At 35.6% G+C, this 13389-nt stretch overlaps 1 protein-coding gene across 2 annotated transcripts in view; it reads left to right on the top strand.

The window, feature by feature from the left end:
- The first annotated feature begins 12252 nt into the window (after positions 1-12252).
- Positions 12253-13389, top strand: part of LOC126975356 (protein couch potato-like) — a 225011-nt gene continuing 223874 nt past the window's right edge. For both annotated transcript variants that reach the window (XM_050823209.1, XM_050823208.1), the window contains exon 1: positions 12253-12323. In XM_050823209.1, coding sequence (XP_050679166.1) covers positions 12264-12323 — 60 coding nt within the window. In that variant the 5' untranslated portion in view covers positions 12253-12263. The remainder of the gene's footprint in view (positions 12324-13389) is intronic.

Genomic DNA, 13389 nt, shown 5'->3' with positions numbered 1-13389 from the left:
ATAAAGTGTGCTAAGTAATTTTTTAAATGTGGTTTAAAAGATTGGCTGGGACTCTCTCATCAGTTCTTCTCCCCACGTTATAGCTCCTTTAAGAACTGATGTATCGTCATGATGTTTACCAAATGTTATTGCAACAATATGTTATGTTATTTTATATATTTATTGTCCAATTAGCACGGCAGTGACACTTTTTTTTTTTTTTTAACAAAATAAGGGACAAGACGAGCAGGACATTCAGCTGATGGTAATTGATAGGCCCTGCCCATTACAATGCAGTGCCGCTCAGGATTCTTGAAACCCCCAAAAATTCTGAACGGCACTACAACTGCGCTCGTCACCTTGAGACAAGATGTTAAGTCTCATTTGCCCAGTAATTTCACTAGCTACGGCGCCCTTCAGACCGAAACACAGTAATGCTTACACATTACTGCTTCACGGCACAAATAGGCGCCGTTGTGATACCCATAATCTAGCCGGCATCCTGTGCAAAGGAGCCTCTCACTTACACTTGACGAAACAATTAAAGGAAATATTACAAACAGAAAAGGAATATTAAAGTATAATTGAATTATTTATACAATTTCAATGCTCTCTAAGTACCTTAGTATTTCAGAAACTAGGGTAGTCCACCCATCATTGAATGGATCCCATTGTGCATTCTTGTCCATGAGCGCGTTGAAAGATGCCAATGAACGCGCTATAGGGGCCATGGCTCGGGCAACGGTGCGATGAAGCGGAACTAGGAAAAGTTTATTTTTTAGTGGTCCGAAGATTTTTGAATTTAGGGCCACGTTACCGACACAATTGGTCATGAATATTGGTATTCACTCCCAGTGGTAAATAAATTTATTTCTATTCTATTCTATTACTTATTTTCTATTTATTATTTACGTTTTGTTAGTGAAATGTGCTAATGCTTATTATATTGATAAAGTAATGATATAATTTTCCCGTAGACATAAGTCCGTAGAGCCACCCTAATATGATGATGTAGTTTTACGATCCGGGTCTACAGGTTTGGATTTAGGGATATATTGCCCATAACAATGAATATGAATCCGGAAGGGTCCGTACTTAGACACTTTATAATAAATATGCTTAGAGATATATTTCTCCATATAGCTATATTTTGTTAGTTGTATTCGTCAGAATATTCTGAATATAGTTGATTATTAGCTGACTTTAAACTTATACGACCTTACAAATAAACTTGGTATTAAGTTATACCTAAGAATAAACCTAGAATATGTTGACTATATCGCTGACTACACTGTCACTATAATGATAATTCTGATGTTTTCCGAATGTCAAGCAGCCTTGCAAATAAACGCGGCAAAGGTTATACGTCCGAATAAACCAATCATAAGAAAAATGACCATTTGTAAACTTTTTGCATACTCTTAGTTAATTCTCAGGTAACTTTATACCAAGTTTATTTATAAGGCCGATTATATATTATTATTCTAAACTTATATTTTTGACAATTACTTATTAAGTTTTCGACTAAAAGATGAATTCTATTAAGACTGACATTTTTTTTCTGTCAACCAAGGTATCTCATATGATGGCAGTAGGTAGTAGTCGTTTTTGAACACACACATAATAGAAAGTAGTAATTGTACTACCTTCAGTTAATTAATACGTCTTGATAAACTGTGATAGCTGTGAAAGAGCGAAAAAAAATAGCAGCGAACTGTTTACCTCTATTTTAAGCACACGCACTCACACTAAAACAAAGCGCGTTGCCGAACAGCAAGATGCTCTATATCTAGACGCCTAAATTGTCTAAGTTATTACCGACTACTAGTACTTTTTGTATGCTACAACAGTGACACATTCAGGATCGCACCTATCATCTCTCTTTCCATCATCAACAATAAAATTATTCCACCTGTTTCCCAGCGAGAATGATAGAGTCACCGCTCTTCGAGAACACTTCTCCTAAAGCCGCGCCTAGTATCGGATTACTGGGTCTCGAAATCTCGAGCGATTGCCAATTCCGTGGCTATCTGGAGGGCAAAGCCAAATTGGCTTCGAAGAAGCTGGGCGTCATCAATAGAGCACGGCAATACTTCAAGCCGGCCCACATACTAGCGCTCTACAAAGCGCAGGTCCGGCCACACATGGAGTATTGCTGTCATCTCTGGTCTGGCGCACCCCAGTATCTGCTCGATCCATTTGACCGCATGCAACGTAGAGCAGCTCGAATTGTCGGGGACTCTGCTCTGTGAACGGCTGGATCTCTTGGCGTTGCGTAGAGACGCTTCATTGTGTGTCTTCTACCGCATTTATTACGGGGAGTGTTCCGAAGAGCTGTTTAACCTGATTCCTGCCGCCGAATTCCACGTTCGCACGACACGCCACAAGTTAGGATTTCATCCCCACCATCTGGATGTGTGGCGGTCCTCTACAGTGCGGTTGTCAAGGAGCTTTCTCCCTCGTACTACAAAGCTATGGAATGAGCTTCCTTGTGCGGTGTTTCCGGGACAATACGACATGGGTACCATCAAAAAAAGCGCGTACACCTTCCTTAAAGGCCGGCAACGCTCTTGTGATTCCTCTGGTGTTGCAAGAGAATGTGGGCGGCGGTGATCACTTAACACCAGGTGAACCGTACGCTCGTTTGTCCTCCTATTCCATAAAAAAAAAGTCACGACCTTCACATGCTACGGTCGTGACTTACCTTTTTCTATACCTTCTTCTCTCTATCTATCTGTCAATCACACTGCCGCTTAACATTTCCCACCACTTAGGTACATCTAGATTCGCTCTATAAATAAATTATACACTTTTAAATAAGGCATTTGATAAAAAATCAATATTTGTTCTAGCGTTTTTAAAATGTACACCTGTGTGGGGATGAAAAAGGGGGATGAAAGTTCTATAGTTTGTAGCTTATAAAAATGTTTTAACAACAGCAGTTTCTATGTGTACGTACCATTTGGACACTCTATCTATATTTATTAATCTTTTGAATAGTAAAATAATTATTATACTTACAATGATATTTTTTATTGAAGTCGGCGTTACTTTGCGGAAATCCATAATTATCCAAATGTTTTGAGTTTTCCTACGTGTTAATTCCGCCAATATTTATCTTAAAACAACGAGACTGAAGTCTCGACAGTCTGACAGCCTCGTGCCAGAGTTTGGCGAGTCAACATGTCCTGAGGATGCCTCGTGTAGAGGCGAAACTAAACTCAAAACATTTGGATAATGAAAATTTTTATTAAAAGCTTTAGATGATCTGAAATATTGGTACCCATTAAGTAAGATAATTCAAAGCTATACCTTCATCAGTTCGTAAAATTAATACAATCGTGTTTCATACGAATTTCCTAACCCAGTTTTCTATTAAATGAACGTTCAGTAATATATACATATAATATATTATATAAGAGATTTCCACGTATATAGTCACTCTTCACGATATCTCTGGAACCATAAGGCGTAGAGACTTGATTATTTGGTAGGAATACTCCTTTCGTCGAGTAGAGGTCAGCTAAGAACGGATTTTACGATAATCCACCCACAATTTTTTTTATTATGAACAAAACAACGTCTGTCGGTTTTGTTAGTTTCAAATATACATATTCATTTGTATTAGGGCTTCATTAAGAATTAAATAAGCACGAATTCTAATCAAACAACTTACAGGAAATTCGTTTGAGTAGAATTTGTAAGCTGTTGAATTTTAAAGTTTTAGCTTCAAGTAAACGAAGCTTGACTATGAAAGCTAGAGACTGTTTTCATCTGACCCATATACAGACTTTACTTTCTGGTTTAAGAATGTCTTGATAAATAATTCAAATGCATACCTACTTTATTTTTGCCTTCAACTCAATTGAAATTATTAAAATATAAACTATTTTTAACTATGATTTATCAATGTGCTAATAGTAAGTACGTATATTATTACTAGTACGACGGACGCTGTTCTGTCAATAGAAAAAAAAAAGGCTAAGACTATCGGAAATGTGTAATAATGTATTCCTGAATGATTTTTAGTATGTAGTAATATAATGAAAATTAAATTAAAGAAAAAACTGAAAAACACGTTTTGGTTGAAAAAATGGTTGAAATTTTAAATGAATATCAATTCCTGCCTTATCGATGATAGATGAAAAAAATTTCATAAATTTTCAAAAATCTTATTTTGCAAATTAAAATCTGGAATAATTTTATGTTCTTATTACCAATATATAAATACCAAATTAATTGTCATCGGTCCGCGATAATTCCACGAAGTTTGAATGAAATCTGAAAATAAGGATCAATATCATATTTGTATAAACAGCTTTTACATTACGGCTTCATAATTGCTAATTTTTTTAAATATTAACATGGAAATAGTATGTTATCCTTAAAGATAGACATATTATGCCATCGCGGACTTTCTGCAGACTTATATAAGATACACAATTCCAGCATACATTATTTTGTTACATCTCAAAGGGGACAGCGTTTACGTCGAAAGCTCCCAGACGGCTTATTTTGTCTGACATCTCAAACAAATATGGTTATTGTATAGAAAAACTTAACAAATTGTATACTAAAGCCTTCCTCGAGAACAATGCTATCCATTGGTGAAAACAGCATGAAAATCGGTGCTGTAGTTTTTGAGTTTATCGCGAACAGACCGATAGACGCGGCGTAGCACTTTGTTTTATAATATTATGTACTAGATTATTATGAATCATTCAAGGTTTAGTGTGTGGGAGGTTTTATCCTTTTAGGTTTGAATTTGCTCGCAACACAGCTCATTATTGAAACAAACAATGGTCTCTAGTGAATTTACTTTCATAGTGGGTGAGTGGTGACCCCACTTTATGCAGAGAAAATGCAAATATACAATAATTAATTCTACAGTTTTCTGTGTGAAAACAGTACAAGTTGAAGTGCAGCTCAGTGTTAATTGCCCACTGTTCCTTGGCTTGCATTTTTAAATTTAGATTGAATCACGTTTTATTATGGGAAATAAGTGAACGTGTTATAATTATGTACAAGCCAACTTGTATGAGAGCTGAGCTTTTTGTTAGTCACGAGCAACAAGTGACCTTGAACGCCGATAGATATCTCATTTGGTACGCGGTTATTGAGGTTCCTAGTTGAACATAATAGAGCTAGGTTAGAAACAAATTATGTTCGAAGGTTGTTTAATTACGATGCCAGCTCGATGTTAATCCCTACTATAGTAATATTATAAATGTGAATGTAAGTTTGTTACGCTAAAGTTTGGTTTTGATGAAATTTAGTACAGAGATAGACAAGAGTTTGGGAAAGGACATAGGCTACCTTTTATCTCGAATAAAAGGCTTGGCGGGGTTTAAATAGGGGGGAAGTACGTATGACAGTTCGCATCATGAAACTTTGTATTTAGGCACTGGATAAAAAATAAAAATATACATATGCTTTTTAAAATTTACACCTGTGTGGGGATGAAATAGGGGGATAAAAGTTCTATAGTTTGTAGCTTATAAAAATGTTTTAACAACAGCAGTTTCCATGTTTATTATTTGTAAAGTATAAGAGTATATTCAAAAATAAACAATGCTGTCCAAAGTGACTATTGCACGCGGATGAAGTCGCGGGTAGAAGCTAGCACTTATATAACTTTGTAGCAGGTAATGTAAAAATTTAAGGTGAAAATTTATTGAAGTAGGGGTTATTTTGTTGAAATGCATAATTATCCGAATGTAATGATTTTTATTGAGTGTACTGGAGAGATTCCAGGCTCAAGTCTCGTGCCAGAATTTGGTGAGTCAACATATCCCGTGGATGCCTCGGATGTCGAATTTTATTAAAGACTACATCTACTACATTTGGATAAAATATGAGTGGTAAATTGTTCCTTTATATGCTCAGGGCTACCTGTGGTTAAAATTTAACTAACGCAATCATGATATTATTATTAATATAATATAATATAGCTAACTTGATACAATACTTAAGTACTTTATCGTAGAGCCAATTATGTGCCTTTAGAAAAAATGTGTCGCCTTATGCTAATATTATTGAACTAAAATGTCTCTTATGGTTGTTTATTTGTCTTTGCATTATCGTTGGATCTGTTGTGAGCCCTTTTTGTTGTTAAAGTGATAGGCCCTAGGGTTATTCGTGTTACTAAGTACTTGTTTGCTAACTATCCTTTAATCTTTGCTTTAGCAATTCAAATATCTATCGCGGGAAAAAATAGTGTAAATTAGAGTCGCTAGTTGTTTTATAAGCATTCGAATTTCGAGTCCACAGAATACATACTATTAATAACATCACAAAGAGTTTTATTTTTGTGAAGAGTGCTAACATTTGAGATTCATGGGTCCAATTAATAATGTAGAGATTTAATGTCGTAAACAAAGACGGCGCCGGCCAACCTAAGCATATTATAACGCCCACAGTTGTACAACATTCAACAGAACGACCATAACTCGTATGTACGAGTAAATTTAATATAAAATTAGTAATATATTATAAGGGGATATGTGTATGCCAATACCGATGTAACACGGGAATTTTTCAAATTCAAATATTTTTATCCAAAATAAGATATGAAATTAATTATTGAAAGTCAAAAACTACTACCCATGCGGAAATGAATGCCTCAGACCTGAGATGAACGGTAGCAAGAATTTCAGAAGGCTTCTTCTTTTTTTAGTGCTTAACTAGTACACGATATAACTTGGTTTAATTTCATATTGAATACCTACCAGTGAAATGTCATCCGCAAACTACCTTAAAGCCTTTTTTCCATAAGATTAGGAATATCATATATGTAGATAAGAAGGACGAATGGTCCAAGAATATATTGGAATAGAAAGTTTTTAAATATACTTAAAAGCTGGAAGGCTGAAAGTCTCGAAAATCGAGCATGTTAGATTTCATCTAATATTCCTTGAATTCTGTTTACAATTAATTATTTATGAATTAATTAATTATTAATTACTGAAAGGGACAATTGGACAAAATCTATGATCATTTATCAGTTCATACATAATATAATGCTTTAAATTCTGTTAATTTTTTTTCATAACTGTAGTTGTGGGATAAAATGCTCAGTAAAGACTTTTTGATGATGGAAAAATCTCTAATTTTATATCGATAAAATAATGCGTTGGATATTTCAAACCTATAATTGAATCTTAAGTTAGATTAATTATTGGTAAAGGTAAATATTCTATGCTAGTGTACTACTAGAATTTAATTAAAAGCATTGATGTTAGAGGACATTCAGTGCGGCTAAAACGATAATCCCGGTGAACTCTTGTGCACCTAAAAATGTATCGAAGTAAGTAAACGGTTCCCACTATTTGTGATCAAGTTTTGGATTTTGATAGGGTTTTGCTGTGTAAATTTAAGTTTCCCAAATACCAATCTATTATTAAGTATTCGTACCTACCCTCCAAACCAAAGTACCTTATTGTTCAAACAATATTGCTTCGATGCTGTAAAATACACAAAATACAAATAATGTTAAGTTTATTTAATATACAATTTATTTATAATTTTAACTTTATTATGCCGTGTTAATTTACAAATACGATATAAGTTTAATGCTGTACATTAGGTTTAATAGTAGTTTTAGGTTAATAATGTAGATTTTGTTTTATTGTAGGTAAGTAGTATTATCTTTCCACGAAAGCTGCTGCCGACAAACTACTTACGTAGTTTGGCAGACTGTACTTATGAAATTTGTAAAGGCTACTGGAATAAATGAATAAAAAAATAAAAATAACACCGCTACGGTATCCACTATGTGGCATTTTGTGCAAAGAAGCCTTCCACTGCTAAGGCGATTTAGTAATTAAAAGATGTTGTCAATAAAATTAAAGACATCTTGCACATCTTGGGTTTGTAGTTATTATTTATTATACTCACTCAAGATAGAAGCGAGCGGGAAATAATCGTGCAGTTAAATGACACACGGCGACGATTTTTGTGTGGACTCGGTCAATAATGGTCGCGGGCAGACAGAACTAACAGCTGTTCCTGAATTAGAATTATGACTCTTCTATCAACTTTATTTAGAACTAACTAGCTTTTGTCTCTGCGTGATCTGTAATTGGTGGATAAAGTTATACAAGATTTTTGCGTTGTTATATGAAAACTAACTGTGCGGTGTTTCCGGGACGATACGACATGGGTATTTTCAAAAAAAGCGGGTACACCTTTCTTAAAGGCCGGTAACGCTCCTGAGATTCCTCTGTTGTTGCAAGAGAATGTGGGCGGCGGTGACGGAGACGATAAGTTATAGGTTCATCTCAGTCCACCTCTTTCCATCATCAAGAATAAACTATTTCCCAGAGACCAAGCTAGAGGATTCCAACTCCATTAGCCACGGCACTATCTTTAGCTGCTCACAATTCTCTTTCATTCAAATCTTGTGATCTATCAAACAAACTCTCTAATTCAATAAATGACTACGCGTGAGATTATATGTCACATATCTAATATATAAAATTCTCGTGTCACGGTGTACGTAATTGAACTCCTCCGAAACGGCTCGACCAATTTTCGTCAATCTTAGCGTGCATTTCGGCTAGGGTAGAGAATCGGATAACATCTATTTTTCATCCCCCTAAATATCAAGGGTGGTCCACCCCAGTTTTTTATTTTTTTGAAATTTGTTTAATTATGATTCAGCATTAAAAAATACATACAACTTCAAAATTTCACCTATCTACGATCAACACTTACATTTATATCGCGATTTTAATATTATTCTAATCCATCCACAGACACGCAACAGAGTTGCAATAAAGCAATCGAATATTATGATTATTGTGGTACGATAGATTTTATATATGATATATTTGGTAGGTCTCAGACCTATATTTTTATACCCGTCGTCATATATTTTTATAACCTAAAAATTCTAATTATTGAATTTTTTTATTACTTTATATGGCAACACAACGTTTGCTGGGTCAGCTAGTTTTCATATAAAAATAACTTAAAACTGGTCTTAAGTTAAAATAATTGTGACAAATAGCCTCTAGAGAAGTGTCTCTTCTCTTACTCTTGCCTCGCTACACACACTCTTTCTATTTCCTTCTGTGGTTTATTTCGGCGTCGTTCGCTATGTAGACCCGGCCTTAACACTTTTTTATACTCGTAGTATGAATAGTCAGACGTGTTTGTCTATTGAGCTCCGCCCACGATGAATATATTTGTAGGTACTAATATGGTGTCAGATGCAGATAATATATTCTCGTTGGCCTTGAACCACCGTTTCTTGACAAGTGACAGCTGTATCATTTTTATTGCACATCTGCACGTGACTTCGCTCGCGTGGATTTTATGAAATTAAGGGGCGCGACGAGTAGGACGTTCGGTTGATGGTATTTGATACGCCCTGTCCATTACAATGGCTATGTCAGTGAAGCCCCGTTAAAATCAATTCAGAATTTAAAAATTGGTATACTGGTAGGAATATCATAGTGAATATTGTTATACTGACAGTATAAAACTGTAATTTTTATATTACAATCAAACACTTCAAATTTATGTAGGTATACTTGTATAGAGTAATGACCAATGGCAGCAACAGATTTAGAAGATTTTTACATCAATCAAATTATCTATATTAATCTATACTAATATTATAAAGCTGCAGTGTTTGTTTGTTTGAACGCGCTAATCTCTGGTACTACTGGTCCGATTTGAATGATTCTTTCAGTGTTGGGTAGTCCATATATCGAGGAAGGCTATAGGCTATGTTTTTTTTTCAAAATTAGGGATCCGTAATAAAATTGCTATTTTGTAACACAAGGTGTAAAATCGAAAACCTGTTTTTGCAGCGCACGCAAAAATTGATTGACAATAGAACAAAATGATGTACAGGCTATAATATAGGCAATATTTTATTACTTATAAAACTATCGCGTGAATTATACTTTATATGGCAAAACAACGTTTGCCGGGTCAGCTAGTACTAAAATAAAAATAAATAAAATAAAAACCATTTATTTCAGAGCATTATAAATCCATATATTGTTAGTTGAGTAATACTTAAAACTATGTGATGAAATTAAAAATTAGCAAAATTATTAAAACATTTGAACATTATATTTGATTTAAATTAATTCATAAATCTGTGTTGTTTTGAGGCACCAGGTACATGGGTGTTACATATACCTTTAACCATCAGGATATTGTTAATACTCGCACGAACCCTACGCATCAGTGAGGCTGTCCGTTTGCGGATGATTGATAAAAAGTCATCCACGTGTGCATCCGCAAACATACCTGATGCAATACAGTACCGCGGGAGAACCAACAACATCCTGAAAGAATTATTATATTGCGAGATCATGGAAAACTAGAAGTTATAGACGATTTTAATGCTTATATAATATCATAGAGACCATAAATACAATAATGATGGCATATAATATAAAATAACTAAAAATATTTTATAGTATCACATTTATTTTTATAAGGAGCGGTTGGTATTCAAAGTGATGTCATTGTTGACTTTAATTTAGATAATAATTTTAATAGTTAGTGTTTATTGCGATGACTAACTGTGTGTGGTGGTTACTACCATGTGTTGCAATTCATGTGAGAATACATAAGCTGACTCAATTATACCGTTTATAACAAAGGGAGTCTCAAATTATTGTATTTTAGTATATTAACATTATTTGGTTTGGATGCCAATTCAAATTCAAATATTTTTATTCAAAATAGGATGTGACATCACTTATTGAAAGGCCGAAACTACCACCCATTCCAAAATGAATGGCTTAGGTTTCAAAGAACGGGCGCAACAAACTCAGATATAAATATTTATTTAACAGGGCATTATTAATAAAAATGATTCTGAAATAAAAGTGACGTCATCGCATTGTTTTTTTAAGCTTCTATTAAACTTAAAGTGTGGGTCTAATCTTGCAACATAATTTTAAAAAAGTTTTGTTCAATATATTTGAAATTTCTCATACATAGTTTGGTTAAAAATGCATGATTTAGTGCAAATTAAGTGACGTCACTCTAATTTCAAAATGGCCGACTCTCAAATATAGCGGGTTAGTTATTTTTGATGCTCTCGTATGATGATGATAAGAATACAAAAGACATTTACACTAAATTCAATATGCCGGACACACTAAGATGGACAGGACAAACGTTGTTTTTTTAATATTTACTTTTATTATACTGTTACCTTTTTATGCCTTTCTTCTTTACGTAATAAATTAAAAATTAATTATATAATTTATAAATATTAATATTTCAAAGATTACAATTGTACGTTTTTTTTATTTATAATTAATTATTATATTTTAAACATTTAAAAAACAAGGAGCTGCTTTCATTTTTATATGAATTTCATGATGTTATTTATAATTTAATAGTTCTTTATTATCATTTATTTGTTAAACTCTCTACAGATCGGTGGTGATTATCATGTAGTAAGTAGTAGATGTTCGCTGCCAAAGGATTTCTCACCCTCATTTCTTGGATAATTCAATTAGCACTCATCACGGCACTCTCTCACTACGATAACATACTATCGGTCCGTGCGGTGCCCTCCACCTTTTCCAAAAGAACAAAACCCCACGATCATTATGAAAGTTAAATGAATCAAGCATGTACTGAAATTGAGGACAGTCGCGTCTACAGTCGAACCTATACAGAAAAAGATTTCAAGTTTGTCTCTTTCTTTTCAGGATTGTTTACCAAGTGAAGCACGATCGATCAGTGTTGAAGCTCTGAAGCAAAGCAGATCTGTTCTGATAGTCGGTGCGAGCGGTAACGCGCGTGTTGCCAGTGCGAGCGAGCACGCTCCGGCGCCGAACAGTCGAGTGTCGAGTGCTTGCCTGAGTCACGCGACTCGGCCGGCACGCCCCGCCTCCGCCGTGGATAACCTCGGCCAGAGTCCGCTGCCGGTGAAGCGGCTGCACGAGGCGCTGCAAGGAGCACACGTGAAGCGCCAGCGGCTCTCGCCCCCCTACGCTCCGCAGTTGCACCCGATTCACCAGCTCGCGGTGCACCAGCACATAAAAGTGCAGCAGAGCATTGTGCAACAGAGTATTGTGCAGCAACAGCTGAATCTGGCGCATCAATCGCTGCAGAACTTACAGGCGCAAAGCCTCCAAGCGCAGAACCTCCAAGCGCAGAACCTTCAAGCGCAAAACCTGCAGGCACAGAGCCTCGCGACGCAGCAGAGCCTGCAGAGCCTGAGCCCGGGAGGAGGCCAGCCCGCAGCCACGCAGCCACCGCAGCAGCCCTCGCCGCGACCCGCCTCGCCGCACCACAAGAACATGGAGCTCGCGCTATGCCAGAGCATGGACTCCGTCAACACGGCCACCACTGAGGAAGAGGTAACTCGCACTTAATGCTCTAACCTTTGTATTTCTGTTAGTACACATGAAGCCAGCCACACACAGTTCACATAGTACATAGTACAAATCTCGTATTTTTAATTGGTACAGATGAAGCCTTCTTACTTCTTAATTTGTTCAAACAAATCTCACACGCGTCTCAGAAGGATTGAACTGATTCTGAATTTTAAATGGCACTGTTATGCTTTCCTGCCTTTTTCCACTTGAATAAACACATCTTAAAATCTTGGTACTCTAGACCTCGCCTAAAAACCCTTTTCTTTCCTCTCCACAGGACCAAATCACGTTAACTTTATCAGATACGAGAATGATAACTCACCTGTAGAGGTTGAACAGACCCTAAAACTTGTCTTGATAACTTGAAAGGTCTCCAAAAGCAATTTGTCAAACATTCACGATGACACCTTGCCAAATTCAATAGGCAAACACTCCGGTTCAATAAGCTTTCACAAACATTATAAATGGTGCTGAAGCCAATAATATTATGACTATAGAGAGCAGAGTTTTTTTTATATAAGAGGGGGCAACGGGCGTGAGGCTTACGTGATGGAGAATGGTGAATCAACCGCCTAAGAACATATTCTGGGGTAAAATGTTTGCCGAGAGAGAGTAATTGCCGGCTTTTAAGTTGCTTGTAAGGGAGTATGTATGCTGTATGAGTAACGGGGATCATTGATTTAATTGGGATTTATAAAGTCAAAAAAAAAAAAAATCCGTCCTTTTTTATAGATGAGCGTTACTTTTTTCTACATATAAATTTCGTTTAATTTTTTGCCATAATTTTAAGACACTCATTTTCAGTGAGCGTGGAGTTAAAGAAGTTGTAATGGCCATGATTCGGTAAAGACAACTTTTAGAAAAAGATAGCTTGCATAAAAGGGTTTAACAAGAACCCATGGAGTTAGGTATGCCAGGAAATGTAGGACGTTATGTCTATCAATATAATGACACGTACATAATAATAAAAATATTCATTTAGATAAAAACACTTTATCGCATACAACAGAACAGTCCCCGAACTAGGCATAGCCTGTCATGCAGGAAA

The sequence above is a fragment of the Leptidea sinapis genome, chromosome 35 (genome assembly GCF_905404315.1).
Source record: "Leptidea sinapis chromosome 35, ilLepSina1.1, whole genome shotgun sequence".
In the NCBI taxonomy this organism is placed as follows: Eukaryota; Metazoa; Arthropoda; class Insecta; order Lepidoptera; family Pieridae; genus Leptidea; species Leptidea sinapis.
The sequence above is the reverse complement of the archived record's forward strand: the minus strand, read 5'-3'. Positions and strand labels throughout refer to the sequence as shown.